At 40.8% G+C, this 15957-nt stretch overlaps 1 protein-coding gene across 1 annotated transcript in view; it reads left to right on the forward strand.

Annotated features, from left to right (window-relative positions):
• side-III (sidestep III) overlaps nucleotides 1-15957 on the forward strand; it is a 98544-nt gene that overhangs the window by 54609 nt on the left and 27978 nt on the right. The window contains exons 3-6 of the mRNA XM_018000390.2: nucleotides 5043-5175; nucleotides 14930-15068; nucleotides 15362-15431; nucleotides 15511-15621. Of these exons, the coding sequence (XP_017855879.2) occupies nucleotides 5043-5175; nucleotides 14930-15068; nucleotides 15362-15431; nucleotides 15511-15621 (453 nt within the window). The remainder of the gene's footprint in view (nucleotides 1-5042; nucleotides 5176-14929; nucleotides 15069-15361; nucleotides 15432-15510; nucleotides 15622-15957) is intronic.

Below are 15957 nucleotides of genomic sequence, written 5' to 3' on the forward strand. Positions count from 1 at the left end.
TATTTTTACAAGTGTCTACAGTTAAGCGCACACACACACACACAGCTACACACTTTTATTGTGCCTGTGCGAAAATTACCATGCTCAGAGGACGCATCGTACTCGTGGCGTGAAACGAGTAAAACAACTTTGGTGGCAACAAAAGACGCCACCAACAGCAGCAGCAGCAGCAGCAGCAGCAGCAGCAGCAGCAGCAGCAGCAGCAGCAGCAGCGGCAGCAGCTCGAAAGTGGAACGTGAAAGTGGCAACCGGCATGCAGCAGCGCCGCAGCTATCCCACCCAAGCCAAGCCCAGTCCAAGCCGAGGCGCAAGCCAAGCTAAGAAGCCGACTTGGCCATAGCATTGGATTTCATTATGCGCATTTTCTACCACCTTTTTTCCTTCTTCTTAGTTTGCAGCGCAGTCCCGTTAGCAGCGCATACTTTTAGGCGCTGGCTGCGAGTCGAGCTGGCTGAAATGCAATTTGCATAAGTTTCACAGCTTCTTTCGCTTATATAAAGACAACTTATATAAATATAAATGCTATGTGCATAACCCAGCTGAGTTCGCTGTTGCGTGTGTGTTTTCGTTTTCTTTTCTTTTTCTTTCTCTTATTTTTTAGTGCTCTATGTGCCTCTCACAGAGTGAGTGTCTGTGTGTGTGTGTGTGTGTTAAGTATGTGTTGCCGAGCTGTTGGCAGTTTTCCTGCAACGCACAGAAAACAACAACTACAACAACAACTACTACAACAACATAGCTGCCACGGCAACGCGAACAAATGAAATTTGTATCTGCCTCATCCTGCGCTGCATAAGAAAAATAAAAAACTGAAATGACATTGTGTAATAGAAAACTTATGTGCCAGCAAAACAAGTACGGAAAGAGCACTATAGCTAAGCTTATATATAGAGCGAGCATCTGATAGACTGAGAGATACTCTTTAAAGAAGCTCACAATGCTTTCTAAATATATACGAATATTAAATGCATTTTTTAACTAAGCTATTCGATGAATGATGTTTACTGTATATACTCCCAAGTGGCCTATATTCTTTTTTGATGTGCCTACTCTTTACCAATACTAATATATAATCAAAAGAGTCTAGACGTTGGCTTAAATCGATTTGTAACGATTTCTTAGAAGCCAGTCTATAATTACTGCAAAGCTACCGTTCACAATTATATGTCTTCCACTCTCCGAGTCTCTCGATTGTTGTACGTATATATAGACTTATAAGAATATGGCAATTATCTTACAAGAGATTTAATATGCATTGCTTCAAAGTCCTCTCTGCTGTATACCCTTTCTATAGAGTATACGAATATACACTATAGAATAGTTAAGATGCTGCCTTAAGCATCCATTTTGCAATTACTTTTAATACGGCGCATTTAATAAGCTGCTAGCAGCTTTCTCAAAGGCAACGCAAATTAAATATTGCTATTATGATAAAACTTGGAAAAATTAGTTCCAAACCTAAATTGCAAACTCAACAAGGCAACTTCATGGCAGACAATGTTTGAACAAGGTGAAAAGTAAAACTTTTTTGATAATATTGTAAAAACATCCTTTGACAAAAAACAAAAAAAAAAACAAAAAAAAAACAAAAAAAAAAAGAAAATAAAAAAAAAATAAACAGATTATATAGATAAATATGGAAAACAAACTATTTTTAAAATATTCAAAGAATATAATAAAAATAAATATTAAATTTAAAGACTGAAGTAATTGAATACAAATGAAAATAAAATTGAATTAACATCAAACAGAAATCTAAATTATTTCAAAGTCCAAATCAGCAAAAGTGTGAATATTCGATTCGATTCGCATTTATATTCTATTGTAATCCAATCAACAACAATAATGATAATATTATATGTCCAGTATAGAGTGAAATACTATTGGATAGACAGTATTGTTCATGTCACAATTAGTTGAATTGGTATGTCTGGTTCATTCCGAGGTTATGTGAGCTTAAGTCTTTGTTCGATATTCATTTACACCTGTGCAATTAGCAGCCAGGTGCACTCAATGGTATTGTTGGCACATAAGTAAGCATGTATGTGTGTATATGTATGTAATGGCCCATAATTATTGCCACAAATTGTTGCATGATGCTTGTAAGTAGAACGCATATTTAATGCCAACAATATTGTGGCAGGTCAACAAGGTCTATTTAATTGTGCATACATCAGAGTAGCTATAATAAAATATATTTTGATGTATTATAAATAATTAAGACAAGCAAGCCGGCAATTAAGCCAGGCTAATGAAACTTGTCTGCGTGTGTATGCAAATAACTATAAAATAAACACACTCACCCACACACACTCACCCACACATTGACAAAGCTGTAAACTAGGACACATTTGTCAAGTCTGTCAACTGTTGCCGCCGTTGAGACTAATCCATGCCAATGACCCCACCAGCTGGGGCCACCTAAGCCGCAGCACGCTCCACTTGGCCAAAATCCAAGCGCAGCCAGTTGGTTTTGTGTGACGGGCGCGGGGACAGTCGCCGAGGGGGCCCGCTCCAACGATTGGCGGCGCTAACTGTCATGTGCGCCTCACGGGCAAATCAGTCATTACACACTTACGCTTGCGCGCACAGCAGTGGCTGGCGCCGAGGCTGAAGCTGAAGCTGGAGCTGGAGCAGGAGCAGGAGCCTCAGCCTGCAGCCGAAGCTGCGGCTCTTGAGTGAATGGCGGAGGGCAACGTCACAAATTATGTCAATTTGCTGATGCCGCTGCCGTCAAGAGACGCGGCGCACTGCCTAGACAGAGCCGTAATGTGTCTATGTCTGTGTGTGTAGGTGTGCCTGTGTGTGTGTGTCTGTTTGCTCAGCTCGTTTGGGAGTTTGACATCTTACATGGGAATTACAAACGCAACGAAAATTGCTACAATGTTTTGCGACAGTCCAAATAGAAACTAATACACGCACATACACACACACACACACACACATACACATGCACATGCTAAACACTTTGGGCCATCATAATAAGTACATGACCACAACTATTTTATGTATACAAATATTTTGGTTACGCTTAAAGCCATGTTAGGGAATTGTTTCTGTATTGCAATTAAAGTACTAAAGCCAACAGATGGGAACAATAAATATAAAAAAATATATAAAAATATTATTAAATTATTAAGTAATGGGAACTTGAATTAATTGGATTAAAGTTGGCGGAATTATTGAAGTATTTCCGGATATTATTGATGATGAATTTATTTGAAATTAAATTTTTACGCTCAATACTTTATTATTTATTTAAGTATATATTTTAAATATGGAATTACTGTTTTTTCTATATATATATTAAAATAAATATTTAAAAATATTTTTGAAATTTATTTTGGTAATTTTGAATCGCATTCAATTTTATTTTATTAGATATATATCTATGTACTTATTTCGCTGCCCGCTAGTGTATATATTCTATACATATATATGGCGATATTTAGCTGTGTGCATGCTTCTCATGCGACGTCAATTGCAAATTTTTGTAGTGTGCCATAAATTATACGACTGGGAATTGCTTTTCTATAAAACGTGCGCATATTAAATAAATGTCAAAAATTGTAGCATTGCCACCCACACCCACAGCCCCACTCCAACACACACACACACACATATACATATATACATACACACACACTCACGTACGCGACACAAAGCCGTGTGCAAACTGAAATTATGCGTGAGGAATTTGTTGCTGGCGGGTGTCCCAAAATTAAATTACGCGTAACATCATTGCGGGTTCCCTTTTCAGGGTATTAATGAGCTTTGCGCTGTTTGATAGATCTCAGCGTGTGTGTGTGTGTGCGATGCCTCGGCTGCCACAGGTGCACAGGTGTACTGAGGCGTACAGTCTAGGCGTAAACCGCTGCTTAAATCGCTGTCAATCATCAATCAACTCAGAATTGACAACAGCTTAAGCACAATATATTAAATCAATAATGTTTGCCTGATTTAAAGCTGCTTTACTAGGATCAGAATGTAATATCCTATCATATCAGCTTCTTTGATAGTTGTCACCTCTCGCTTCCAGCGAAGTTATAAAGAATTTCAATACGAGTTTAAATTTAGCACTGCAATTATCCTATACATACAGAGATATAAATATCTATATATATATATGTATATCAATTGCAGGCTCTGGCATAGTCTGCGGTCAGGGCGCAGCTCGTTAGGCCCTGAAGCAATCACCTCAGGCAGCTGGAATTCAGCGCTGTAACCACTGTCATTTGCTGGGATTGCCTCTAGAGTTTGCTGCTGAGCCATGTCCCCGCCTCCTGCGCTCTTCCTTTTCCTATATCTATTTGCAGTGACATCAATTGGCAGTTTAAATGCAAAAGATGAGGCCGCCATGAAATCGCAGCTAGACAAACGGACAGACGGACTAGGACTACGATTTGAAGTAAAGCTGGGAGCAGAGCTCAGCGCTGTTCGCCATCATCATCATTTCATTGTAGTCGTTGTTGTTGGTGTTGCTGCTGCTGCTGTTGTTGCTGTTGTTGTCGACGTCATCGTAGTCATCGTTGTTGCTGTCGTCAAATTAGCATTAATATTCCCACTCACGTACTTGGTTGTGATTATGCGACTACGACTACGACTACGATGGCTACGATTGCGGTTAGGGTCAGAGGGATTGGCGGTCTTTTAGAGTTGGCAAGTTGGAGGCGTGCTCCAGCTAGGGAGATCGACAGCGAGGGCTGTAGTGCGGTCGGGTTTCGTGGCGTTTTTTGGCTTGCTTTGCGTGCCGTTGGCGTGACAGTTAAAAGGCAGCATTTTGTTGACATTTGTTGATGTTTAAGGCATTGAGGAAGGAGTCGAGTAATTGCAACTACAACAACAACAACAACGATGACGACGACGACGACAACAATAGCAAAAGACAATTTAATATTGTGTTAATGACTTTGTCAATAGTCGTGTCGGTGTTGTAGCATTTAAAACTACACTTCACAGCTAGCTGCCTGCACTTGTATATGTTTCCACATAATTGACTTTTTCCCTAACTCTCTCTCTCTCTCTCTCTCTCTCTCGCTTTGCAGTTAGCACAGTGGCCGTGGAGGCCGTGCTGGGACGCACCGCATCCTTGCCGTGTGACATTGAGCCGGAGGCAAAGGACGATCGTGTCTATATGGTCCTGTGGTTCCGTGAGAGCGCAGGCAAACCACTTTACAGGTAAGTGCAAACGCAAATACCATTTACGCAGGTATTCAATTGTGAACATAAAAGAAATGGCAGTGTTTCCTGTTTCAAAATAGGCGAGTAGATGATACCCTTTAAAGGGGTGAAGGATATATGTGAAGCATTGTTAAGTTTTTCTAAGCACTAGAATCTAAAACGAAAAACTTTTACATTCAATATTATCTATTTTTATCTATTCTCAATATAAATATAAATATATTATTTTTCCTACTTATAAAGTGTGGAGTGCATAGATAGCTAAATGCATGAAAAATTTATAATCTGTTCAACAATTACAGACACCCTATTCTGCAAATATGGAATAATCGGACAGTTTTGACAAAACATATTCCCTACAATCTCCTTAAAATATTAAATATTTATTTTAATACATATATTAAATGTAATTCTCTGCTTTTTGTATTGCGCTTCTATTAGGCTTATGTATTTTATTTGCAATACACCATTTAAATTATTTATTATACATCATTTTATTAGCCATGCAACAGTTTTAAATGCTTTCACTCAAATTCGAATATTAGAATTAATCAGACTATTTTTCTATGGAAACTCTAGCTCTGTGAAATAATTATGCCAAATAACTCATGCAAATTAGTTACAGGGGAATATGCGCTCGCCGCACACAAGCTCACATTAATTATGATTCTATTTGGAGCTATAATGAGCACAGAGGATAAGAGACATAACTTTAATTCAATTTCAATCGGTTGACGACAACATTTTAAAGTCTCTTTACGAGGTGTGTCTCAGTGTGTGTGTGTTTGTGTGTGTTTGTGTGTGTGCTGTAGACCTTTAGCGAGTTGCGCCTTCAAGTGGCAAGTGGCACTCTCTTAATGTACGGGCTAGCTCTTGATTTATGTTGAGGACCGGGGCAACTGTTCAGCACGTGATGAGAAATGGCGCCAGTTCATAATTTTCAAATAATTTATTATTTTAATAACATCATCAATAGTAACTCAACTCGAGGCCCGGAGTCCCTCTACGGAAAAGTGATGTGCCTAGGCCAGCGGCGACGGCAGTGGGTCAAAAACAAAAGCGAGTCGGGGCGAGGCCAAACGCTGCGACGTGAACTCATATATTAGCCGCAGGGCCAAAAGCAAAGGCAAAGGACATCAATGGCAGCCAGGCCAGCAAAATAATAGCAGCCAAAGTGAAAACTGTTTTGGCGGCAACTTTGATTATTTTAGGGCCAGAGCCGAGCCGGGTCTTGCTGAGGTGTGCCACATGTATGGCTGTGAGTGTGTGTGTCCTTATGATGCTCCTGCTGTTATTTATAGATCGGGCGAACGCTGTGAGCGTGTGCTTAGGTTTAATATGTTGCACATTATAAGCAGACATCGATATCCTTTAGCCTTGTCAATTTTGCTTACATGTGTGCTTCCTTCGCCAATATGTTGCCAGAGTCACGGCACATGGTGTGGGGGTGTGGGGGCCCAGACGGCATGGCGACTCTAACAAGGGACAGGACTATGAACGCACGTGTATATCAAGGACAAGCGCGAGCTGTTCACGAGCTGTTGCTGTTGCTGTTGATAGTGTTCCTGCGTCTCCTGCTATTCCAGCTGCTTTGCGTGTTTTGTGTTGTTTTTGGGGCTGCCGCTGCCGTTTCTGCTGCTGCTGCTGCCGCTGCCGTTGCTGCTGCTGCTGCTGCCTCGTGCACTCAATTGGAAGCAATAAATTTCAGTGCTGCACAGACAATGGGACAGCATCAGCGAGAAACTGAGTGAGGGGACAGAGAGACAGTGAGTGGGAAAAATGTTTGCCAAAAACTAGGAAAATGTCGAAAACAATAATGTTGCAAAAATTTCCGACTTTATAACCAAAATATCCGAAAGTGATTCGAATTCGATTTCCCTTCCTTGAAAGCGAGCAGCAAAAAGCAAAGTACAACAAAAAAAAGAAAATACGGCCAAATAAATATAAGACAGTAAACAAGCAAGCAACAGTAACAGCAGCGACAACAACAAGACTAAGCCACAACGGGGGCAACGATGGGCGAGGAGAGATGGAGGGCAAGCAACAAGAGAATATATATGTATATATATATATGTATGTATAGAGGAGAGTGCTTGCTGGGGCTTCTACAACTTGGGTTCTGCGGTATAAAATTGCCAGCGCTGCGTGAAATCGAAGGCAACTTAACTTAAAAAGAAACGAGAGCCAAGAGCTAAGACCAAAAAGATGCCAAAATTGAAAGGCAGCAGGCGGGCCGGTATTTGTATGAGTGTCATATGTATGACTGTGTGTCAGTGTATGTGTGTATATGTGTATGTGTGTGTGTGTCTGTATGTGACTGCCCGTGTGTGCGCTTTCCGTTTGCCACATTTTGTAAGGATGTCACAGCTTGCAGTCCGGAACCAAGCCCGAGCCTTACCTAGAGCCCTGTCTAGGGTTCTCTCTGCATTTGACAGCTTCGCACCAACGACAACAACAACAACAACAACAACAAGAGCAACAAAAGCTGTCTTAGCCCCGCCGGGCCAAAAGGCAAAAAATATTAAAAATTATAATGTTAAAATTTGCTTTGTTGTCTGGACCAGCTGAGCTGAGGATTTTTTGTTAGGGTTAGGATACGTTTTATGCTTTGCCTTTTATACCACGCCAACAGCACGAGGGGCTAAAAGGGATACAATACTATGGGGCTAATACATATAGATATCAGGTAGGAAAGGGAATTATCGATGAGACTATAAATTATATAAATTATAGATAGCTAGCAGCCATCGGAGTTCATGAAGCGGCATGGAAGATGTATATTTGGAAAATAGTTCACATAATATAGTAAACAGCTTATAACTGGTCCTATTTGGAAAAGTCATTTACAAAAATGTAATCTTCATTTCAAAATACTTCAACAGCTCAGGGCTACAGGGTATCTCCAAGTTGAGCACACTTTGTGTCAGAGCAATCTCCGGTTTTCCCTTTTTATGGTCCATACCTTTGCTGGGATTTGTTTCGGGCGCGATTTGACCCTTGAAATGCGATTTTCATCAGATTGTTTTTGTTCTTTTTCATATATTTAACTGTTATGGATTGTTCCGATTGAGTTTCAGTTGGCCGTTCGACATTCGTTCGACAAGAGGTCAGGCGGCATTATTAAAATTAACATTTGCCATTTGGAGGGCGTGACAGGCAGCTGTGGCAGGCATTTAGCTGCCGTCATGTCATGTCCAATATTGCAAGTCATCAATGGCTACAAAGCAAAGCCAACAGCAACGGCAACGGCAAAAGCCGGAATAATAAACAAGAACAAAGGGCAGAGACAATGTTGGCCAGAGCTGTGGCCTCTGCGCTGCTGGGCATAAAAAAGAACGTATTGAGTATGGCCGCAATCAAGGTTAATTGATTTTTAAAGCCAGCGTGGTGCCCGGCTAACGGATTGGAGGGTTCCCTGCTGCTGCCGCTGCTGCTGCTACGGCTGTGGTGGGCGACTGGGGCTTAAATAATGAAATTTGCTGCACTGCAAAACGGCAGCTGTGCGTGTCAGCCCAAACGGCTGTTGTGGCTGTCAAAAGGCAGCCATAATCCATGTTACGGCCCACGCTAACTGCCATAATCGTCAGCGCTGGCCACTGGCCCATAAATACAAATATACACATGTATACACACTTTGCATATATATATATGCATGTATATAGTTCCCATGCAGACGGTGAGGCAATCGAAAGTGCATTCACTCCAGTCTCTGTCTGTATTTGTGTGCATGTGTGCGCCATGCACTTGGCGCTCTACTTGAGAATCTGCCGGCCACAAAAGTAATAAACCACGAAATGGTATTCAAAATGGCTGGCAATAAAATCCACCAGCACCAGCAGCCGGAGGAGCAGCAGCAGCAGCCCGCAGGACTCGCCAAGTTGGCCAAAAGTCGAGCCAATGGCAATTAACTCGAGTGCATTTTCGGCGGCTTTACGAGCGACGGCAGCAGCAACAGTGCGGCACAGCCAACGGCAATTGCAACTGTGCCGCACTTGGCGCAAATTCCAGTTAGATGGGTTATTTAAAACTGTAATTAAGTCGCCGCATATGTGCATGTGTGTGTGTGAGTGTGTGCGTGTGCGTGTGCGTGTATGTGTATGTGTGAACAACGGAAATGCACAGAGCACATGCAAATCGATTTTCAGCCACTAAACTTTGACTCGGCATTAATGCATTTCATCTACTGCCATTGCGGCCACGAAATGCTTACGACCTACTCTATTCAAATTTCCTAATGGACTTCTGTGGTCCCAACAAACGATGCTCCATTGTTTTATATCTTTTCTTTGGGCTTTACAACAATCAATCTTTCATTTGCAGCAAATGAAATTTTATGCTGAGTAAACGGCTTAAAAGATTAACTTTCTTTTTACAAGTTAAAAAGATTTTGGAATCAATCTCAAAAGACTTTTTTTTTATGTATGTACATAGGCTTTTCTTTGTGAGTTGATAAGTCTAGTGGACGAATGCAAAGAACTACATTTAATTTCTAACAAACAATGTAAATTTAAGCAGTCTATGCGGATAACAAATAGACAGAATGGCTATTTGTAGCTAGTATTTGTATGAAACTAATAGCCTGTATAGGAAAATTCTGATTTCGACTTTATGGAGAGAAGTAAAGAAAACAGCTGGTAAAATAGTTTTTATTGAAAATCACATTGTGAAAGATAACACAGTTCAAAGCATAAAATTGACCAATAGCTGAAATCTATAAATATACAGATATATTCCATATATGTACAACGCCCATATCCTCAAATAAGTCTTCCTCATAGCACATTGTGTAAGCTAGAACTAGAAAACGTTTAGCATAGATTGTGCAGGCTCTTGGAAACTATGAATTCAGTTTTAGCTATACAAAACAAAAACAAAAAAAAAAAAACAAAAAAAACACAAAATAATCTAACTTAAAATGGAATAGAAGAAAAACCAAATAATTCAGCTAAACCAAACTGAATACAGCTGAAAACAAAAACCTTTACAACAATATGAATTCATTTCTTTGGATCATGCTAAACTTTGGCGAAAATCAACAACAACGACAACAACAATATTCGAGCAGAGAAAATGGGCAACGTGGCAAGATGAAAGTTTTATTTTGAATTTATTGCCGAATTTATTGGGCAACACTGCATAAATTTGAACTTGGCCATCATGGAGGACTTTACGTTTTATATATGTATATACATATATATATACATATATATATATATATATATATATATATGTGTGTGTGAGCATGTGTGTGTGTGAGTGGGTGTTTGCTTATACTTTTTTTTTTTGTTCTTCGGTTTCATATATTCATATGCTACAAATTATATAGTAAAAGCAAAGAAGAAGAGTCAGCGAAAAGTAAACAAAACAAAAAAAAAAAAAGAAAAACACCAGCGGCAACAATGTGCGGAATGATGCCAACAAATGTCAACACTGCGAGTGGGAAAACGTTGGGTTGGGTTGGGAAAATTGGAGAAAAACTGTTGTTGGCAATAACAAAAGAAATTTACAGATATTACACAGCATGGCTCCATAATAATACCAATACATATGGAAGAAAAAACCGAGAAAAAAAAAGGAAACACAAAAACAAAAGGGTCAGTAAAACCATTTGCATACGCATCTATATGTATATGTATATGTATATGTATATGTTTGTGTATATGTCAGTGTGTATGTGTGGGTGTCTGTGTGCATTGTGTATTGTGTATGAGGGCGTGAACAGCTCTTTTTTCATTCATATTTCTCGCCGCGATCTACGTTTGTTTTACTGGTTTATTTATTTATTTTTTCTTGCTGTTGTAGCGAACCAATTTAAAATTTGCGAAGTTCCGTTGCATACTTTTTGGCGCATCAGTTACAGTCGCTCTTACTTAAGCTTTATCTGGCGCTGCTTATGCTGGCTTTTTTCTATAAATTTGATACGGGCATAAGACCAAGCAATTGCCACCTGCCTAATATGGCAAAAGTTGCCACAAACACATTTTACCCTGTTTGCTGAGGGCCTTTGCCTGGCGCCCTCATAGTTTACCGACGTTTCTCTGGCGCTGCATAATTGAAGTCAACAGTTTTTTTTTTTTTTTTTTTTTTTTTTTTTTTGTTCTCTTGGAGCTGGGGTACATGTGTTTAAACTGTCAAAAAAAAAAAAAAAAGAAAAAAAAAGTCATCAGCCACACGAAGCAGCCAGGACAGGCGGGACAGGGACACGCTCTGACACATATTGTCATAAAATTATTCAATGGTTATTGTCATCGTCATCACACATACCCACATACGCACATACACACATATATGGAGTTAAAAGTTTTTGGACCCTTATTTTGTAACGTCGCCTTCGTACCCCCCTACAGCCCTTTTGCAATTTTTTTGAATAGCATTTCGTAAGCGTTGCAAAATAAAAAGGCAAAAACATTAAATGGCAATATGAGAAGGCCCTTTATATACACATATATACCCACACATATATTGGATTAAGGTAGGGAGCGTGGCTACCGACATATGCGCTTAGAGCTTGGGCGTTGCCAAAAAAGAAAAAGAAAGAGAAAACAAAACGTAATTACCAAACCATGTCCAGAAGGTCTTCGAGGGATTTGCGCGCTCGTTTTGTTTAAATAACGTGGCTCATTCATTCGAGCAGAAGATAAAGTGCTACCAATTAACGCAAAATAAATAAAACTCAACTAATTGTTGCCAAAACCAGAGAGATTGCAAGAGACAGAGAGAGAGCGAGAGAGAGGAAAAGAGAGAGAGAGTGGGGAGGGACTTCGGACAAAAGAAATGAACGAGCATCAGTCTGAGCTGAGGTTGGACCCTAGGCAAACTCTCAAAAAAAAAAAAAAAATTGATAGACGCACGGACGTCCGCCCACTTGGCCACTTGGCCGCAACCGACGACAGTCGACATTTCTGCAACTGCCACAATGTTGTCGTGTCTACGTTTTTCCTGCCAACTTGACGCTTGGCCCACTTCTATTTTCCTTATTCCTTTGGCCGCCATTTTCTTTACAATTTTTACTGCTCGAGCATTTTGGCAGAACGTTTTCTTTTGCTTTCTCTCTTCAATTTTTATTTTTTGTTGTTTATTTTCTTCTTCTTCTTCTTCTCCTTTTTTCTTTTTTGCTCATTGTGCAAACTTGGCATTATTGTTTCCTAAGGCCAACAACGAAGAAAACACAACGTCAACAGCGCCTAGGCTGGGTCATGCCCAGTCAGGCCATACGACAGCAGAGCAGAGTATTGCCTGTTGGGCTGCTCCTTCACTGGGCAATCCGCACCTTGCCTTATCGCTGCTGTTGTTCCCTTTTGTTGGCTAGTCGGCGTTGTCTATTGTTTGCGTAGACGCCAAATTAAAATCAGCCACGACAATCACAGCACCCAAAAGCTGCGTTCAAAACTACTTTGTATACCCTGTACATTTCGAATTCAAAGTTGCAGATGGTGACTATAGACTAGACTAGACTAGACTAGACTATAAATTACATATGAGTTCCTTAATGCATGTTTGTCTCCCTCTCTCTTTGTCTCTCTTGTCTAAGAATTCGTAAGGATTTGTCTCGCTCTCTCTCTCTCTCGATCTCTTCCTCTCTATCTTCCTCTCTCTCTCTCTCCCCTTTTCTGTCTTATTCTCTCCTTCTTTCATCACTTCTCTGTCTCTCTCTCCTATCATTCTCTTACTCCCTCTCTTTCTATTACTATTTCGTTTCTCTCTCTCTCTCTCTCTCTCTCTCTCTCTCTCTCTCTCTCTCTTTCTCTAGTTCACTCTATTCACTTCTCCCTCTCTTAGTCGATCATTTCACATGCTGATTCACTCTAGTTATGTTCAAACATTTTTCTGTTTGGCTGCAGAGTGCTTAAATCGCCTTTTGTTTACATATTCGCGCATATATATTTAATTAAGCTAATTAGGGAACGTGCTCTGGGCGAGAAAGCGGCTTAAGCCCGGCTTTTGAGGGCGAAATTTATGCGGCGCACGGGTTACTGCATTTCAACAATAATTAGAACTGTCTGCCTTGGTCAACACATGACGCGGTCTCAGCATAAGGTGTTGCCGTGGGCGTGGCCACGTGTAGGGCGTAGGGCGTAGGGCGTAGGGCGTGGAGGTAACTGGAGTTGGCAGCGGGGCAAAGAGAGCTCGTGATAAGCATAAGAAATATGAGCACCGGATATAAATTGTGTCAGCGGCAAAATGATAAAAAACCACTTAAAGGCGCAAACAATACTCTGCTGGCTGCCAGGGTGGTTGGCTGGCTGGCAGGAGGCGGGCAGGCGGGCAGGCGGGCAGCCGGCACAATGACAAACCGCTCGACTAACCGCAAGCGCAGCAAAAGCAAGAGGGCAACAGTAGCAACAACAGCAACACAAATAGCGACAGCAACGGAAACAACAAAAGGACATACAACTTGTGCTATCTCTGTGTATGTGTGTGTCAGTGTGTTTTTGTGTGTGTGTGTGCCGGGTGCTGTCTTTGCTTTTGCCAAGTCATTTGCGGCACTCGGCGCTGCTTGGGGCTGGTGCCTGGGGCCTGGGGCCTGGGGCCAGCCGTGCTGCCCAGCCGCTTGGACGGACATTAACAAATACAATAAAAAGAAAAGAGAAGCAGTGAAGCCAGTAAGAAAGCGCCAAAGATAGCACGTCAGGCTTTTTAATGCGCAAAATTGCTAACGTTCGCCTCTAGCTGCGGCGCGAAAATAATGCGAAACGGAAGAAATTAGTTGCGTGCAAATTTATGCTCAAAGGTTTTGGTCAGCCTGACCCCACAGGAAAAGGGTCATTCCGTAGACGCGTGAAATTTCAGACAACACCTCGACACGCCCCAACCCTGAACGCCGCCGCAGCCACTTTTAAACATTCTCTAACGATCCCTTTTATTGGCCTAGCACACTGCGACAGAGGCAATAAGTGAAGGCAGCTTGATGGCTCCCTATCAGCAAATGTCGCACTTACAAAACGTTTAAATTGAAAAATGTGCTAAATTGCGGAGCCATTTTTATTATGAAACGACCTGCACAACTGGCTACAGTAAAACCCCGTTAACAGCATCACTTTTTCTATAAGTTACGTATACGCAATCGCAGCTATTTCACTTTACCTTTTATTTTTTTAATTTTTATGAATCAATAATATGCAAATACGGAGTTTCTTTACTCACATGTAAAAGCTTTTATTAACTCGTCGATATTTACAGTTATTCGACGTTCTTTATTTGTAATTCTTTTTAATTCTTCATTATGAAGAATATGCATAATTCATATTTGCACAAAATGTTATGAAAAACCATGATAAAGCAAGCAAAAATTACAGTTGGGATTGAGGCGCTGTTGAATGCCCTATTTATTGAGTGATAACTGAATTTTTTATCCGAGTGTCAGATGGTAAAGGTGGCTTTTGGTCCTTTATTGGCTAGGGATATTTAAATACTCTTAAAATGATATTTATCTCGAAACTATGTGAAATATTTTCTTTTTCCCCATTTAATGTGAATATACAAATTTGTTAAAATAAATGCCTTTCTTTTTTGTTATATTTGATATAAATATTGATAATCTGACAGAGAGTGTACTGAGATTTGCTCGATATTTAAATTCCTTAAGCACAGTAATTGCTGAAATGCAGAAATGCAAATACATTTAATAGTAAATTGTCAAATTGACTACGCTCGTCCTTACTATTAATTTTATGATAAAAATACATATTATATATACATTTTATACCTCGTTGACTTACTGGTTGTCTTTTATTTGCTCTGCTCTTTGCAGCTTCGATGTGCGTGGTCGATCTTTCGAAAAGGCGCTTTACTGGTCGGATACCAATTCATTTGGTCCACGTGCTTATTTTGTGACCGGACAGCAGCCAGCGAAATTATCTGTGGAAAATATACAGCTGGATGATGAGGGCGTAAGTAGAATCCAGTACACATAAAGTATGCTTACCATGCTCGTTCCCCAAGTAAAGAGAGTATATTGGGTTTGTCCGCTTGCAATATTCAACATAGCTGAGCTCTTATCAGGGAGAAAAACAAGGAAACCTTTTACTCTTATGTCTTGAAAGACTTTCAAGATTCCCGGAGCTGGACTCTCTTGACACTCTGTTGTGAACGAGTATGTTGCAGTCGGTTACATACGACTTGCCTCTCTTTGGCATTCAACTCTAATGCAACACTTGATGTTGCTTTTGACTTTCGTCAACAGGTTTATCGCTGTCGCGTGGACTTTCAGAACTCGCCGACGCGCAATCATAGAATTAATTTAACGGTTATTGGTAAGCTAGCAGCAGAGCAGTGACTGCAATATATTGCGAAGGTATTAAAGAGCCACGTACGTACGTACATTTTCCACAGTTCCTCCGCATCAAATACTCGTGTACGATGCCTCGGGCCGAGATGTGGCTGGCGCTGTGGGTCCATTGCTAGAGGGCGATAATATTGTGTTGACATGTGAAGTGCGTGGCGGTAAGTAAATCATGATAAACGACACAGACGCGGCACACAGATAGGCGCACACACACACGCACGCACACACGTACTGTGCGGCGCACACATGCACGAGCAGCTACTTAAATGTAGCACTCAGACAAAAGGCTATCAGGCAAGGATGACAAGCAATGCCACACGCAACATTGGCCTGCGTTGGCCGGCCGTGAGTCTATTTAAAGAATTAAAGATGTGGCACAGCAGATAGGCGCACACACGCTGGCCCTGGGCCCAAAGCCGGCACTGAGAGCAGACCCAGTCGAGGCAGGGCCTAAGTCATCGTAAATAATAAAAATAAATGTATGTCAGTGTCTG

The sequence above is a fragment of the Drosophila arizonae genome, chromosome 2 (genome assembly GCF_054131065.1).
Source record: "Drosophila arizonae isolate 15081-1271.41 chromosome 2, UAZ_ARI_1.0, whole genome shotgun sequence".
In the NCBI taxonomy this organism is placed as follows: Eukaryota; Metazoa; Arthropoda; class Insecta; order Diptera; family Drosophilidae; genus Drosophila; species Drosophila arizonae.